Below are 14,515 nucleotides of genomic sequence, written 5' to 3'. Positions count from 1 at the left end.
GGTGGCCTAGTGGTTTAGGAAGCGGCCCCATAATCAGAAGGTTGCCGGTTCGAATCACGATCCGCCAAGGTGCCACTGAGCAAAGCACCATCCCCACACACTGCTCCCCGGGCGCCTGTCATGGCTGCCCGCTGCTCACTCAGGGTTATGGGTTAAATGCAGAGGACAAATTTCATTGTGTGAACTGTGTGTTGTGCTGCTGTGTATCACAAGTGACAATCACTTCACTTCAGTAGGACATGCAGAGGACATGTTTAGTTGTGTGCACTGTGCTGCAGTATCTCACAATGACAATCACTTCACTTTCTGTCTTTATGCAGTGGTGTTAGATATTTTTGATTAACTTCATCAAAAAGTAGAGGAGTTTCCATCTCTTTTAATGTTCTGTGCAGCTTGGCCAAGTTGCCTCGTATTCTGTATAAGACACTCTAGTATAAAAAAAAGTTACGTGATCACTCATAAGGGGCTTTTTTTTTTTTGTCGGGAAAATGCCAACACGTCTTCCTGTCGGCGCCACACATTGTTCCTAGTGAACCAGATTTGATTACTTCATTGATGGTAACATGAAAAAACTCTCGATAAGGGCGTCTAGCCAAATGCCTTAAATGTAAATGGTGGTGCTGGAGATGCTGTTCCCGATCCGGACAGACTGAGATCTCTGAGTCAGGAAGTCCAAGATCCAGTTGCAGGTGTTCAGGCCCAGCAGGCTCAGCTTCTCGACCAATTATGGTGTTGAATGCTGAATTGAAGTCTATGAACAGCTTTCGTGCGTATGTGTCTTTATTGTCCAGGTGCGTGAGAGTCAGATGCAGGGTGGTGGCGATGGCATCTTCCGTAGAGCGGTTGCAGTGGGTCCAGGGTGGAGTGCAGCAGGGTCTTCATACAGGGAGTGCAGAATTATTAGGCAAATGAGTATTTTGTCCACATCATCCTCTTCATGCATGTTGTCTTACTCCAAGCTGTATAGGCTCGAAAGCTTACTACCAATTAAGCATATTAGGTAATGTGCATCTCTGTAATGAGAAGGGGTGTGGTCTAATGACATCAACACCCTATATCAGGTGTGCATAATTATTAGGCAACTTCCTATCCTTTGGCAAAATGGGTCAACAGAAGGACTTGACAGGCTCAGAAAAGTCAAAAATAGTGAGATATCTTGCAGAGGGATGCAGCACTCTTAAAATTGCAAAGCTTCTGAAGCGTGATCATCGAACAATCAAGCGTTTCATTCAAAATAGTCAACAGGGTCGCAAGAAGCGTGTGGAAAAACCAAGGCGCAAAATAACTGCCCATGAACTGAGAAAAGTCAAGCGTGCAGCTGCCAAGATGCCACTTGGCACCAGTTTGGCCATATTTCAGAGCTGCAACATCACTGGAGTGCCCAAAAGCACAAGGTGTGCAATACTCAGAGACATGGCCAAGGTAAGAAAGGCTGAAAGACGACCACCACTGAACAAGACACACAAGCTGAAACGTCAAGACTGGGCCAAGAAATATCTCAAGACTGATTTTTCTAAGGTTTTATGGACTGATGAAATGAGTCTTGATGGGCCAGATGGATGGGCCCGTGGCTGGATTGGTAAAGGGCAGAGAGCTCCAGTCCGACTCAGACGCCAGCAAGGTGGAGGTGGAGTACTGGTTTGGGCTGGTATCATCAAAGATGAGCTTGTGGGGCCTTTTCGGGTTGAGGATGGAGTCAAGCTCAACTCCCAGTCCTACTGCCAGTTTCTGGAAGACACCTTCTTCAAGCAGTGGTATAGGAAGAAGTCTGCATCCTTCAAGAAAAACATGATTTTCATGCAGGACAATGCTCCATCACATGCGTCCAAGTACTCCACAGCGTGGCTGGCAAGAAAGGGTATAAAAGAAGAAAAACTAATGACATGGCCTCCTTGTTCACCTGATCTGAACCCCATTGAGAACCTGTGGTCCATCATCAAATGTGAGATTTACAAGGAGGGAAAACAGTACACCTCTCTGAACAGTGTCTGGGAGGCTGTGGTTGCTGCTGTACGCAATGTTGATGGTGAACAGATCAAAACACTGACAGAATCCATGGATGGCAGGCTTTTGAGTGTCCTTGCAAAGAAAGGTGGCTATATTGGTCGCTGATTTGTTTTTGTTTTGGAATGTCAGAAATGTATATTTGTGAATGTGGAGATGTTATATTGGTTTCACTGGTAAAAATAAATAATTGACATGGGTATATATTTGTTTTTTGTTAAGTTGCCTAATAATTATGCACAGTAATAGTCACCTGCACACACAGATATCCCCCTCAAATAGCTAAAAATAAAAACAAACTAAAAACTACTTCCAAAAACATTCAACTTTGATATTAATGATTTTTTTTTTGGGTTCATTGATAACATGGTTGTTGTTCAATAATAAAATTATTCCTCAAAAATACAACTTGCCTGATAATTCTGCACTCCCTGTATGTTTCATGACCAGCCTCTTGAAGCACTTTATCATGATTGGTATAATTACAACGGGATGGTAGTCATTGAGACACGACACTGAAGACTTCTTCGGCAGGGGTACAATGGTGGTGATGAGCGAGATGTTGAAGATGTCAGTGAGAACATCTGTCAGGTTGATGATTCGTGGCTACTGAGGCCTGGCCATTTTTGTTTGCGTTGGCAAAAGTAATAAACAGTCTACTATTAAACATTGTACACCCATCTGTGACACTGCCTTTTTCTGGGCCTTCCGAACCTCCACATGATTTATTTGGCCTTGGCTGGGCCTTGCTAGTCTTATCTCAGTTCTTCCCATACCTCCCAAACTTTGGTTTGCCTCTGACCTCTAGGAGTTTTCTGCATGTGAGCCCATGATCTAAGAGTACATTTACATTTACAGCATTTATCAGACACCCTTATCCAGAGCAACTTACAATCAGTAGTTACAGGGACAGTCCCCCCCTGTAGCCATTTAGGATTGTCTTGCTCAGGGACACAATGGTAGTAAGTGGGATTTGAACCTGGGTCTTCTGGTTCATAAGCGAGTGTCTAACCCACTAGGCCACTACCATTGGCCCACTACCACTACTCATTGAAAGGGCATATAAAGTTTAGAAGCTTTGTACCTTCTGCAAAAGCCCACAGATGTGGTTCAAAAATATACCATTCCTGAAGGCGGAGTCTCAAGCTTTGAGCGGTTCATGTACCTCTGCCGTCATCCACAGCTTCTTGTTTGATCGTGTGGTGATGGACTTGAGGACTGTAACGTCATCAGTGCAGTTGCTGCTGTGGCTGTTCACTGATGTTGCGTACTCCGCCAGGTTGATGGTGTTGCAGTCTCCCGAAACATTTGCCAGTCGGTGCACTCAAAGCTGCCCGCCAGGTTCTCACGTGCATCAGAACAGGTTTTTGGCGTTGTTTTCCCCGATGCCCATGTGTCTCCGAAGAAAAACGGAAGAATACACAAAAAAAACACCATTGTGGAACCAGAGAGGCCGCTGCGAGGTACATCTCACCATCTTACGGATATGACGTAATTTCCTCTCCTCCTCCTCATTAGCATTTAAAGCTACAGACACCGGAAATCTCATTGTGGGACTGGATCAAAGTGGCTATAATTCTGCACCAAGGCTGAATTTCGGAAAGACACTTCAGATTCAGTATTGGGGGACCAATAAGACCGAAGCAACGTTTGATGTTTTATCGTTGAATTGGTAGGAGATAAAACGGCCTGTAATGCTGAAAGGGAGCCTATCCCTGAGAGCGGACAGAAGGTCCCTTTCACGTCTCAGTCATGTGAGCAGTGGTCAGTGGTGCCGCGTGGGGCAGGATCGGGACCGACTGTGCGCCGTTTGCTCTCTGAAACACTTTTTCTTTACCCGGAGAACTTCAGCACAGTAAGTACCCCACACCTGCACATTGACACATGCCAAGGCGGCATTTTTGCACCTATTGTGAACTTGTAACTGTAAGCATGGCCGTATTTAGCTCCGCTCTCCAGAATGTTAACAGTTGCTGTTATCTAATCACAGAACAATGGCCAGTTCTGCAGGTCTGCGTGTTCCTGTGGGTACGTACCCATCTGGTTTCGGTGCTGTGTTTGTTGGGGAGGCTTCGGCGCGTCACTCAATTTGATTTTAATTTCAAGCATTTGACTGCGATTGAAGCTTGACACAGAGTTGTCAAATCATCCAATCAGCTTCCATCGGTCCATTCGGGGACAGTCCAGCGCAAGTGATGTGTCCCAACTGCCAGCAGATGGTGGTCACTAGAGTGGAGTTCACGGCCGGCCTGCTGTCCTACCTGTCCTGCGGTGGTCTCTTCTTTTGTGGGTACGGGGGCACACGTTCATTTTAAGGAGTGAGGTCGGGGTGACAGGCTGATTTTTATGATTTTATTTTCCCTCCTGCAGTTTTGTGCTCGGCTGCTGCCTCATCCCATTCTGTGTGGATCGTCTGAGAGATGCCAAACACTTCTGTCCCAACTGCAAGTCCCTGCTGGGGCTTTACAAGCGCCTCTAACCCCCGACCCACTGTGCTCCTGGGCTCTCGCAGTCCGTTTCTGTGCCAGTTCAGCTCATTTCCCAATTCTTCAGGTCACATGGCTAATTTACTCTACAGGCCTCATCTAATTTTCCTAAGCAAGATTACTGCAGTTGTTCAAATTACGTTTGTTTCCCTTGGAAACAGCCCGTGCATCATCTCAGCAGGGGATTTTCATTAAACTGTCCAAACAACTGTCAGATTGTCGTGGTGTTCTTGGTTTAAAAAAAAAAAAAAAAAAAGTCTTGTTTTCTGCTTTTAAATTACTCAAAAGGTTTGAATTAGCAGAATATGTGGAAAACAATCATTACACATGTAGTTGTAGTAAAAATTTGCTTGAAATCATTGGTAAACATTTATTTTTAGACAAAATGGAGACGTAAAGAGATGCGTGTAATAAAGTGCAGAAGATTTTGTTCAGATGTTTAGATGTTTCTGAATATCCACGCTGTTCTTAATAGCTCAGTGCCTGGGCCGAGGGTATTTAAATCTTACCATTCATCTTTGGTCTTACTTTCGTTACAGTTTCTACAAGAAATATGAGGTGTTTTCAAATGGCTAAAAGGCTAAAACCAGAATGCATTGAAAGTATGCAGAGCAGTCCACATTCAATTATATTAAATATATTTCCCGTATGCAAATCCATCCAACTAAAACCCCTGTGATATTTACAGAATGGATATTGTTAACTTTACACTCTATTGTCTTGTTTTTTATATATTTATATATATATATATATATATATATTGATGGCTTTAATGTATCCTTCAGTGCACTTGTTGTTTTCCTCAATGGAAGAGACAGAGTGCAGTAAGAGCGAGGGCCAGCAGGAGGCAGTGTAGACTTTGTGTGGATCTGGTGCTCATCCCTCCGTTTCCTGAGTGGCACAGAGCAAAACGAACATGTCAGAGTCAGACGCAGAGTCACCTACTAGAATCAAATTCAGATTGAACACCCCATTAGTCCTAAACCATGACTGAATTCTGAAAGCAAGGGTCTTTTTTTTTTTATGGCCACTGATAATTTTTCAACCCTCTTACCGGTGGTTTGATTGGTGGTGGCTGTGACGGAAATATTGGAATTGGTTGTGTTTCCCGTTCCTGATGGTGAAGCTGTGGCTGAAGCAGTTCTGCCTCCGGTGAGACCCAGTCCAAGTGTGTCCAAGTCGGTCTGCAGCTGCCGGCTGATCCAGTCACTTATGATGGTGTTGTTGTTGTAGGCCTTCAGGTCGTTCACGTTCGTGTTTCCCAGTAGTGCCTTCACAGTACTCACGTTTAGTGCCTGGAAGAGACGGAGCAGACGAGTACGAAGAACACCAAAATTGTTATTTTTAAATGATTATTATATTTTATATATTATTTGATATATATATACAATAAAATTGTAACAATAAAAAAAAATAGTTGTGTTAATGATGTTAATGTGTTTCACATCTCCATCAATGGCCACCGGAGCAAAATGTAGGATTGAGAAAAGTAGATTAAGTTGGCCATTGAAAATGGAGACACCGGTCTGTTCCACCTGCACAGCTTCAACAGGGAGTGTCCTTACTTCCCAAACACGTATTGAGCTTTGATGAAAGATAAAAAGGTGATGTAACACAGTGGTAAATGTGCCCCTGTTCCAGCTTTTATGGAATGTGTTGCAGGCATCAAATTCAAAGTGAAGATAAAAAAAAAAAAAAACAATAAAAACTGTCATTCTGAACAATAGTAATCTAGTCTTTGTAGTGTATTCAGTTGAATATAGTTGGAAAAGGATTTGCACATCACTGTATTCTGTTTTTAGTTATGTCCCAACTTTATTGGAATTGGGGTTGTATGCGTGTCAATACATTAATTGTACAAACATCATTAAAGATTGCTTTTCTGGGCAGTGGTGCAGGTTAGGAAACGGACCCTTAATCAAAAAGGTTGCCGGTTCGAATCCTGATCCGCCAAGGTGCCACTGAGGTACCAGCGAAGCACCGTACCCACACAACGCTCCCCGGGTCATGCCTGCCCACTGCTCACCAAGGGTGATGGTTAGAAGCAGAGGACACATTTCGTTGTGTCACCGTGTGCTGTGCTGTGCACTTCACTTTCGCTTAATTTATGTAACTTGTCTCTTTGTTCTCACCCATGAAATATGAGTGTATGCTTTACCTGAATGACAGTTGGATCCAGGCCCAGGAACGTGTTTATGTCCATGCTGATGTTCGAGGTGGCAAGCGTCCTAACAAAGTCCAGTGGGGCTCCACCTGCAAACCAAAACTCATGAATAAACCGATTTCCACTCATCTCACCGCTGTACACATCGGTGGCTAACAAGGTGCCACTGAGGTCCCCTTGATCAAAGCACCGTCCCCACACAATGCTCCCCAGGCGGCTGTCATGGCTGCCCACTGCTCACCGAGGGTGACGGTTAAATTCAAAGGACACATTTCGTTGTGTGTTTCACAATGAAAAAACTTCCACTTTCCTTCAGTTTGCATGACACAAGTAGCTTCTTTAAGTGAAAAAAAAAAGATGTTTTCCGTACCTAAATAGGGCTGCATGAGTTGGTACTGGTTAGCTGAAAGGGTTAAGGCTTTCACCGCGACAAATGCCGGCTGAGCAATGTTGAACAGAATCTTCTTTGTCTCGAGGGCACAGGTTGTTACGTTCAGCGCCGCTGCCTGACTGCGAGACGAATAAACACATTATAACACACGACGGGTGCGCATAGATATACAGCACAAGAATAATTCAAACCCCCCAGTAATACTCACAGAATGCTGCCGGAGGTGATGGTCTGCACAGTGCCGGTGAGTAAGGCACACAGGTTAGGCCCTCCGATGGCATTCAGTTCCAAGCTACCCAACGCGTTGCCGCTGGCATTGACGTATTTGGAGAGGATGGCCTGAACCTGCGAAATGGAGGTACAGCGTAGCGCCAAAACCATATTACAGCTGTAATTCCTATGCAGACTCCGACCTTTCAGCCTCAGCTGAACACCATGATTTTGTGGCCAGTGCCATTTTCTAGTGCCGGAGTGGCAGAACAGGTCAGGAAAGCTGGTTCTGTGGTGGGTGAGGAACTGGACAACACGAAAACTGTGTCTGAGAGGACTTCAGTCCTCCACAATGTGGTGGACAAACTGAAAGGTGCTTTTAACCACAGACTGACCACAGAGCCCCACTGAACGCCACAGAAAAATCCTTCCCGCCCACTGCTACTAGACCCTACGGCTCGGTTCCACCCCCACACAGTAACCTGTGCATCAGCCCGATGCCTCTGCTACGCATACGTTTATTACAAGTTAAAACTGGCATTGTGTCAAAGACAGAATTCTATGTGCAATACCTATTAGGCAAAGACTGGTCTCTGCAAAAACAAGCCTTCTTCTGGTGTAGCAGATGGGATTTAACGTCACCTGATCGGGTGTCCAGCTTCCATCATAGGACTTCATCAAGGCAGACAGTGTATCGATTCTGGTCACATTCCAGTTGCTGATGTCATTGGTTGTGGCTGCTCGGGACACTGGGCCCAGAACCATGAGGATGTCGTCCGAAATGCCGGCGGGGTAGGCCTAGAACGTGAGCAACACCGTGACCATAAAGAACCGACAAACATGAACCCGTCGTAATTCTACAAATCCGAGCACCTCCCTAACAGCAAAAATTTCTCCTCTTGAAGCATTCTGCAAAACTGTGAAGCTCCATGGCAGAAAATTAAAATTTTATTCTATTCAAAAGGGACAATTAAGTAGAGCTAGTCTGCCATTGTTCAGCCTTACTTGATTCAGCTTCTGCATTATGATTTGCTGGTATGCCGGATCATTCGTCTTGTCCGATATGGCTGCCAGGTTGTCTTTCAGCGCCGGGACACTCAGGCAGGCATCGAACTGCGACGGGTCGTAGCTGAAGGGGAAGGCGTCGTCGCTCACCTCCACCTGAGTGATGTTTCCCACCGTGCACAGGCTCGCTTCGGGGGTAAGAACGGACCGGGGCAGTTAGCAGGTGAGTAGAAATCGGCCGGGAAACAGGAACCGGATTCCAACTCACACGTGTCGCGTCTGGACCTGACGGGGCCCCTGGCCTGCGCCATCATGGAGTACAGACGGGATCGGGACATGCCCAGGCCTTTCAGCATCTTGATGAAGGTCCTCAAGAATGCCTGCCTCTCTCGCTGTTGGTGGTAGGACAAATTCATGAGGCGACATGCGAGTGTGAGGGAGAATGCGTGTGAGCCCACAGAGGTCGCTCACCATAGCGATGTTTTTCCAGAAATTGTTGGTGAGGTAGAGTGGCAATGGGCTCAGGTTATTCAGGGTGTTTTGATTCCAGGTAGATGGATTTCTGTGCAAGAAAGGAGGGAAAATCCGTTCAAAATAGAGCATTAAAAACTGATATAGTTCCAAAACTCTGTAGACACCTTCTTCTGTTGAGGTTACAGATAATGGCATTGCGCATGCCGGATTGCGTACCCATATCTGGTTGTGCCAGAGAGGAGGAGGGTCTCCATTGCAGCAATTTGCTTGCTCGTAAAGCCGTTGCAGTTCTTGAGGTTCTGCAGAATGGACTCGTCCGAGTTCGGAATGTAGGAGCCGTCTAGTACGCAGGCCAAGTTGCCCAGGATGCCGACGCTTGTTGCGCTGAGATTAACGCCTGTTATATTCTGAAATGGCATTTGCAGACATTATGGGGGTGAAAAGGAAGGGGAACACCTCACCGAGACACTTACCAGGCAGCCTCTGGCGTTGCTGATGAGGTCTTGTATTCGTGACGCATATGCACTGGACAGGACGGAGAAGTCTGCCGCTCCCAGCTCGGTGAAGTAAGATTGGCAGTTTATCACCTTCGAAAAGCTGCAGACACAAACGCACAAACGCACTTTCTTTAGTGACGCAATCTTACATCACAAAATATGTTACTGTATGTAAGGAAGCCACCTTGTGACCATCACAGATCTACGGCCAGTTGGGGGAGCACGTAATTGAAAAACGTGATTAATCATAGTCATGCTTGACATACGTCATGGGTGGTAGCAGCCTAGTGGGCAACACACTCGCCTACGAACCAGAAGACCCCGGTTCAAATCAACAACAACAACAACAACATTTATTTCTTATATAGCCCAAAATCCCATACAGTATGTCTCAATGGGCTTTGACAGGCCCTACAGTTGACACCCCCCCACACTTGACCCTTTCGCACACAAGGAAAAACTCTAGGAGACAGAAAAAAAAGAAAGGAAGAAACGTTGGGAAGGAGTGATACAGAGAGGGTGAGTCTGCAAATGGTGTCAGTGCAGGGCTGGTGATGATTTGTACAATATAATAATAAGTCCTACAGTTGTAGGGTTTGAGAAGTCCAGAATGTAGTCCAGTGTCATGGTCTAGATTACGTGTCCATAATGATGCTACTGGTCCACTTGAAGATCCCTGAAGCTGTAGTTGTAACGGTGGTGGTGGCTGTTGTGACCCTCTGGATCGTTTCATGCTATGTCCTCGTTTCCCACTTACTACCATCGTGTCCCTGAGCAAGACACTTAACCCTGAGTGTCTCCAGGGGGACTGTCCCTGTAACTACTGACTGTAAGTCGCTCTGGATAAGGGCGTCTGGTAAATGCCGTAAATGTAAATCTGAATGTAAACATACTCATAGTACAGCAGAAGTTCCGGAGGGTAGTCGGAGTAGGTAATGATATCATTGTCGTTCTTGATGAAGTTGTACATGCAGGTCAACTGGAAGAGATGATCAGTGTGTATGTCAATTCTTTAATATCTCTGTTTTTTACTGCCATCACGATATTATGTCACCAACGTGCACGCACCTGTGTTTGCACCAGGCTCACTTTTTTGGAACCTTTGCGCCTGCAGCCTTTGATCAGGCTCTTGACTCTTGCACCGGTGAAGGTTTCCACGCGGGTGCAGGAGAAGCCCTGCATGACCTGAGAGGAGATCCTGCAGAAGGAAGGTTGACAGGTGAGCCATGGCAGCAGAGGCATTCTGGACCAAAAGTAATGTTTCCCAACTCACTGGCTTGCATCACTGATCCCATTTGCTACAACGTCGAAAAACAGAATAGCCTGTAGAAAGAGAGGAGAACAAGGTCAACTCTGAACCCAAGTCTTTCCATGTAGGAAACAATGTAAGAAATCTCGAATTCTCTCTACCTACCTGGTCATATGTCCAGGTTTTTTGGTTGAGCCTCGTAATCTCCTGGGAGGTTTGCGAGAACCCTTGCAGGAACGACCTCGGAACCTGTCCTGCCATTGCATCTGGAACATTAGCGATGATGGACTGCACATTTGTGCTCACAGTGATTATCTGGGGGGGGAAACATGATGAATCAGTCTCACCGAGATGGCGTGTACATGTTTGGTTGATATTTTCACGTAGTTGGATGGTATTTTCTTGCCGGTGTGCGCACCTTGTTAACGAAGGTCTCCTGCACAACGGTTGGTGCGCTGATGATGTTGTTAACGAACGCGGCCGACTGCGAGACCTTTAGGATCTCCGCTGAACTGATGTCACTGATAGTGGCTGAGGGGACGCCGGTGATGAGGGTTCCCAGGCTCAGTAGATCACTGCTAACAGAGATCTGGCGAGAAAAAAAAGTCTGGATTAGTGCATATATAGTATTGTGGGGGCTGACCTCCGTGAAAGGAGACTTTTTGGGGCGCCTTCAGGCATCCAAAAAGACAGTTGGAGCCCCAAAAAGTCTCATTTCACAGAGGTCAGCCCCCACAACACTGTCATTATGTTTCACCCTCACTAAACAAGGAGACACTTTTGTGTAGGTGGAATATGTTATACACATATATATTTTGGGGGCCACTCTACCTATCCCATAATGCCCCACTGAACCGATAACAGTTATCATGACTTTGGTCCACGACAAGTTAAATAACTGAAATCTTATTTTGCCAAGTACACCAAACAGGATGATCTTTGTCTAGCAGGGGCTACACGAACAAGCAACACACACCCTCTCTCTCTCTCTCTCTCTCTCTCTCTCTCTATCCCTCTCTCTCTCTCTCATTCAGCCTTGTTCGCGCTTCTGTCAAGTACGGCGATGTACACACTACTGTCTCATGTTTGCGTTTTCAAGTTTCCGGGATATTTTATTCAATTCGCCGCAGCCATCAATATGCGAGAGACTCCCGGGAATGTCTTGGAGACTTGGGATGTCTGCAATACTATTAAATACTATACTATTACTAGTTTTCTTTTCTTTAGTGTACTTTGGTGAGGCAGGACAAAATCACCCGCCCTGGCCAGGTCCCTGCGGCAGATGGAGGGAACGGGAGAACGCACATCGCCACAGTGAATAATAATACTCCTGCCGGCTGAGGGCGGCATGTGACAGGTTCAGCTCCGTGCAAGGCAGGGCTCAGCTGCACACGCCACCGGAAGGGGTCGCTCACACCGCTACATCTCTAGGAGTTTAGTTTGATGTGACGTTGTGTGTTGGATGGTGTGTCTGTTTCTGGTTGTTTCTCTCTCTCTCTCTCTGTATTGGTGCAGGATGATAACTCATCAGACCATGGTTGGACTCCTCCCCCCTCTTGCTGTGATTGGTGGCCTGAAGTAGGGCAGAGGACTCAAAATGGTGACTGTTTGGGACAGACATTTGAGAGGGGTGTGGCAGGAGTGATAAAAACCAGGAGCTGAACAACAACAACTCAACTGTCCAGAACAACCATATGGGAGGAGAAGAAAGAAGGGGCGAGGAGAGAGTGGTGGCCTGCATGGTGGCCCTTTTGTCAATTGCTATTAACAGATTAACACCCTTTGGCTTTGGGTTTTACCTCTGTGTGTGTTTGATTAAGCAGTTTCCTTCGGGATTAATAAAGTTTTCTGATTCTGATTTGTTTAATTTTTGCTTAAACCAGTCACCGTTCAACGTATAAGCCTTTTGCATCATTTTGAGCCTCTGCTCCCCTCTCCCTTTTGTTATGTCCGTGACCCTAGACTGGGGCCGTGACATCGTTGACACAACGACTTTCCTGTTAATGCCTTAGTCTGGATAAATTCATTGGACAAACTGTAGGTATAATTTAAAGGACCCCTGAGGAGCTCTCACCGTACCGTGAATTTTCCGGATGCCAGGAGCTTCTGGACGAGCAGCATGGTTTGGCCCAGGTTCCAGCCCACCAATGTGTTCAGGGCCGATAGTGAGGAGAAGATGGCCGTGGGGGTTGAACTTGACAGCTGGCCAGTGCTCAGGCCAATGCTGGAGTTGCCCAGCAAGCTGAAGCTGGAGGCCGAGATACTTTGGAGATTACTCGCCAGGGCAGAAGATACCTGATGAGCAGCCACAAGATACCTGATGAACAGCCTCTACACTACACCAAGGTCGTGGACATGCAGTATTTTTACATTATACCCTGATGGAGTATTATTTCTACAGTATTCTACTGATCCCATTTGAATCAACATTCCAATAATAACCGAATACTTTTATTAGCCGAAACAACTAACTAAACAAGTTTGTGTCTACCATTAAATGATATAATAATAACGCTTAGGAATGGAACATTTTCTTCTTTCCTGGTGAGATAACAGCAGGATTCGTAGCTCTTCATGTTGACTAATGAGTGTTTTATGTTGAACATGGATCATGTTGAAATGGCTTGCATGGAAACCAAAAGTAACACATAACTATAAATGGTTTACATTTACAAGATCTGTGTACATCCGTGTAACATTATAAAAGTAAATACGTCAGCTGTGCAGTAATAGATCCTGTACTTAATGATGCACGTAGACTTAGGAAATCAATAAACCCTAAAACATGAAGCCTTCAGACACTCACATCGGGATCAATGGAAGAACAGCTCTGGGACAGAGATGTGGAGAGGACACTGGTGTCGTGCATGTTCAGTCCAGCGAAGGCAGAGGCTGGGGCCAAGCATCGGAAGGTCATGGGAAGACTACGGTAAAAACAAAACGGCGTATAAGTGATAAGCATGGATGGAATGTTCATGAGAGAAGAAATCAGGCTATTTTAGTGTGAAGCCCACATACTAGATGGGGTTAAAGTTGGGGTTCTCCTGGAAGAGTAGCTCTGTGTAAAAGTTGACCACACTCTCCTGGATGAGGCCGGCTGACTGGTTAAAGAGCTGGATGTTCTCAAGGTTGACAGTGAAGGGCTGGAGCTGTGAGTAGAAAAATAAGATAAGATCTGCCATTGGTGTACTTGTGTATAAATAATAATAATGATTACTTTTATTTAAAGGCGCCTATCAAGACATTCAATAACACCCTTTACGTACAATATTACAGGAGGGCATAGTGAGAAAATTGGAACAAGCTGATCTGAGAGTGTATAAATAGGAAGAGGAGCAGAAAGGTATGGAACAGTATCCAGAGGCCAATGAAACTGAATTGCACATTTTCTTAAGACGTTACACAGTGACAGATAATTAATAAAAGCTGTCTGAAACGCTGCAGTCAAGTTTTATTTTTAAAAACTTGTTTTAAAAAAAATGTAAAATAAAATTTTAACAAGTGGCCATTTTGAGAGCCGAAGCAACAAAACCAGAAGTAAGGGATGATATAGGTTATAAATGGAGCAATGGAGAGCACGTACACTTTTTTACCAAATGGGTTGAAAGTGGATAAAACTGGACCTAGTCCATTCACCTGACACAGGCAGATACATGACAGTCCTTTTTACTCACCAATGAGCCACCAAAACTATTGAAGTCATCCAGTGAAATGAAGGAGATGAAGACGCCAATGTTGTTCACGAACCAGGCCATGGAGCTTAGTTGTGGATCAGAGGCGCTGTAGCACTTTGGGGGAGTACCTAAAAGATGAAAATGTTTCACATGATATCAGTGGACATTTTCAATATATATATTAACATCAGACTGTGATGTTTGCTGTGGGCAGAGCCAGGTCAAGGCTGGAGAAAAGTAAGCGGTGCTTTGGGTTCTCAAGAGCACTTGAAAGAGCACTAAGGTGGTGGTGGGGCTTGAGGTCCTCAAGCCCCTTTAAGCAAGATACCGTCCCCACATGCTGCTCCCCGGGTGCTTTTCA

The 14,515-nt window shown here is 45.5% G+C and overlaps 2 protein-coding genes across 5 annotated transcripts in view; one reads left to right on the top strand and one right to left on the bottom strand.

Moving 5' to 3' along the window:
* Window positions 1-3,642: 3,642 nt before the first annotated feature.
* LOC114785886 (lipopolysaccharide-induced tumor necrosis factor-alpha factor homolog) lies at window positions 3,643-4,700 on the top strand. The gene is made up of 4 exons (XM_028972536.1): window positions 3,643-3,859; window positions 3,995-4,032; window positions 4,162-4,294; window positions 4,375-4,700. Exons 1-4 carry the CDS (start codon window positions 3,699-3,701, stop codon window positions 4,481-4,483), a joined length of 441 nt encoding a protein of 146 aa, XP_028828369.1. The 5' UTR covers window positions 3,643-3,698; the 3' UTR covers window positions 4,484-4,700.
* Window positions 4,701-4,840: 140 nt separating this feature from the next.
* The window catches only part of mslnb (mesothelin b), a 46,291-nt gene continuing 36,616 nt past the window's right edge, over window positions 4,841-14,515 (bottom strand). For all 4 annotated transcript variants that reach the window (XM_028971959.1, XM_028971960.1, XM_028971958.1 and 1 more), the window contains 20 exons: window positions 14,155-14,282; window positions 13,499-13,629; window positions 13,287-13,404; window positions 12,560-12,775; window positions 10,899-11,069; window positions 10,646-10,795; window positions 10,505-10,554; window positions 10,300-10,429; window positions 10,125-10,210; window positions 9,208-9,331; window positions 8,951-9,141; window positions 8,732-8,822; window positions 8,529-8,652; window positions 8,261-8,448; window positions 7,898-8,053; window positions 7,254-7,390; window positions 7,025-7,164; window positions 6,649-6,743; window positions 5,545-5,785; window positions 4,841-5,381 (listed from right to left, as the gene is read on the bottom strand). In XM_028971959.1, the coding sequence (XP_028827792.1) occupies window positions 5,293-5,381; window positions 5,545-5,785; window positions 6,649-6,743; window positions 7,025-7,164; window positions 7,254-7,390; window positions 7,898-8,053; window positions 8,261-8,448; window positions 8,529-8,652; window positions 8,732-8,822; window positions 8,951-9,141; window positions 9,208-9,331; window positions 10,125-10,210; window positions 10,300-10,429; window positions 10,505-10,554; window positions 10,646-10,795; window positions 10,899-11,069; window positions 12,560-12,775; window positions 13,287-13,404; window positions 13,499-13,629; window positions 14,155-14,282 (2,756 nt within the window). In that variant the 3' untranslated portion in view covers window positions 4,841-5,292. The remainder of the gene's footprint in view (window positions 5,382-5,544; window positions 5,786-6,648; window positions 6,744-7,024; window positions 7,165-7,253; window positions 7,391-7,897; window positions 8,054-8,260; window positions 8,449-8,528; window positions 8,653-8,731; window positions 8,823-8,950; window positions 9,142-9,207; window positions 9,332-10,124; window positions 10,211-10,299; window positions 10,430-10,504; window positions 10,555-10,645; window positions 10,796-10,898; window positions 11,070-12,559; window positions 12,776-13,286; window positions 13,405-13,498; window positions 13,630-14,154; window positions 14,283-14,515) is intronic.

The sequence above is a fragment of the Denticeps clupeoides genome, chromosome 3 (assembly GCF_900700375.1).
Source record: "Denticeps clupeoides chromosome 3, fDenClu1.1, whole genome shotgun sequence".
Classification (NCBI taxonomy): Eukaryota; Metazoa; Chordata; class Actinopteri; order Clupeiformes; family Denticipitidae; genus Denticeps; species Denticeps clupeoides.
Note: the sequence above shows the minus strand (reverse complement) of the source record. Positions and strands in the feature narration are given on the sequence as shown.

What these genes read in the sequence shown, in the direction of transcription:
- LOC114785886 (XM_028972536.1), top strand. Translation starts at nt 3,699, where the DNA reads ATGCTGAAAGGGAGCCTATCCCTGAGAGCGGACAGAAGGTCCCTTTCA. An exon ending in ACCCGGAGAACTTCAGCACA is followed by an intron (nt 3,860 to 3,994) that starts GTAAGTACCCCA and finishes ATCTAATCACAG; the next exon opens with AACAATGGCCAGTTCTGCAG. An exon ending in AGGTCTGCGTGTTCCTGTGG is followed by an intron (nt 4,033 to 4,161) that starts GTACGTACCCAT and finishes TCATCCAATCAG; the next exon opens with CTTCCATCGGTCCATTCGGG.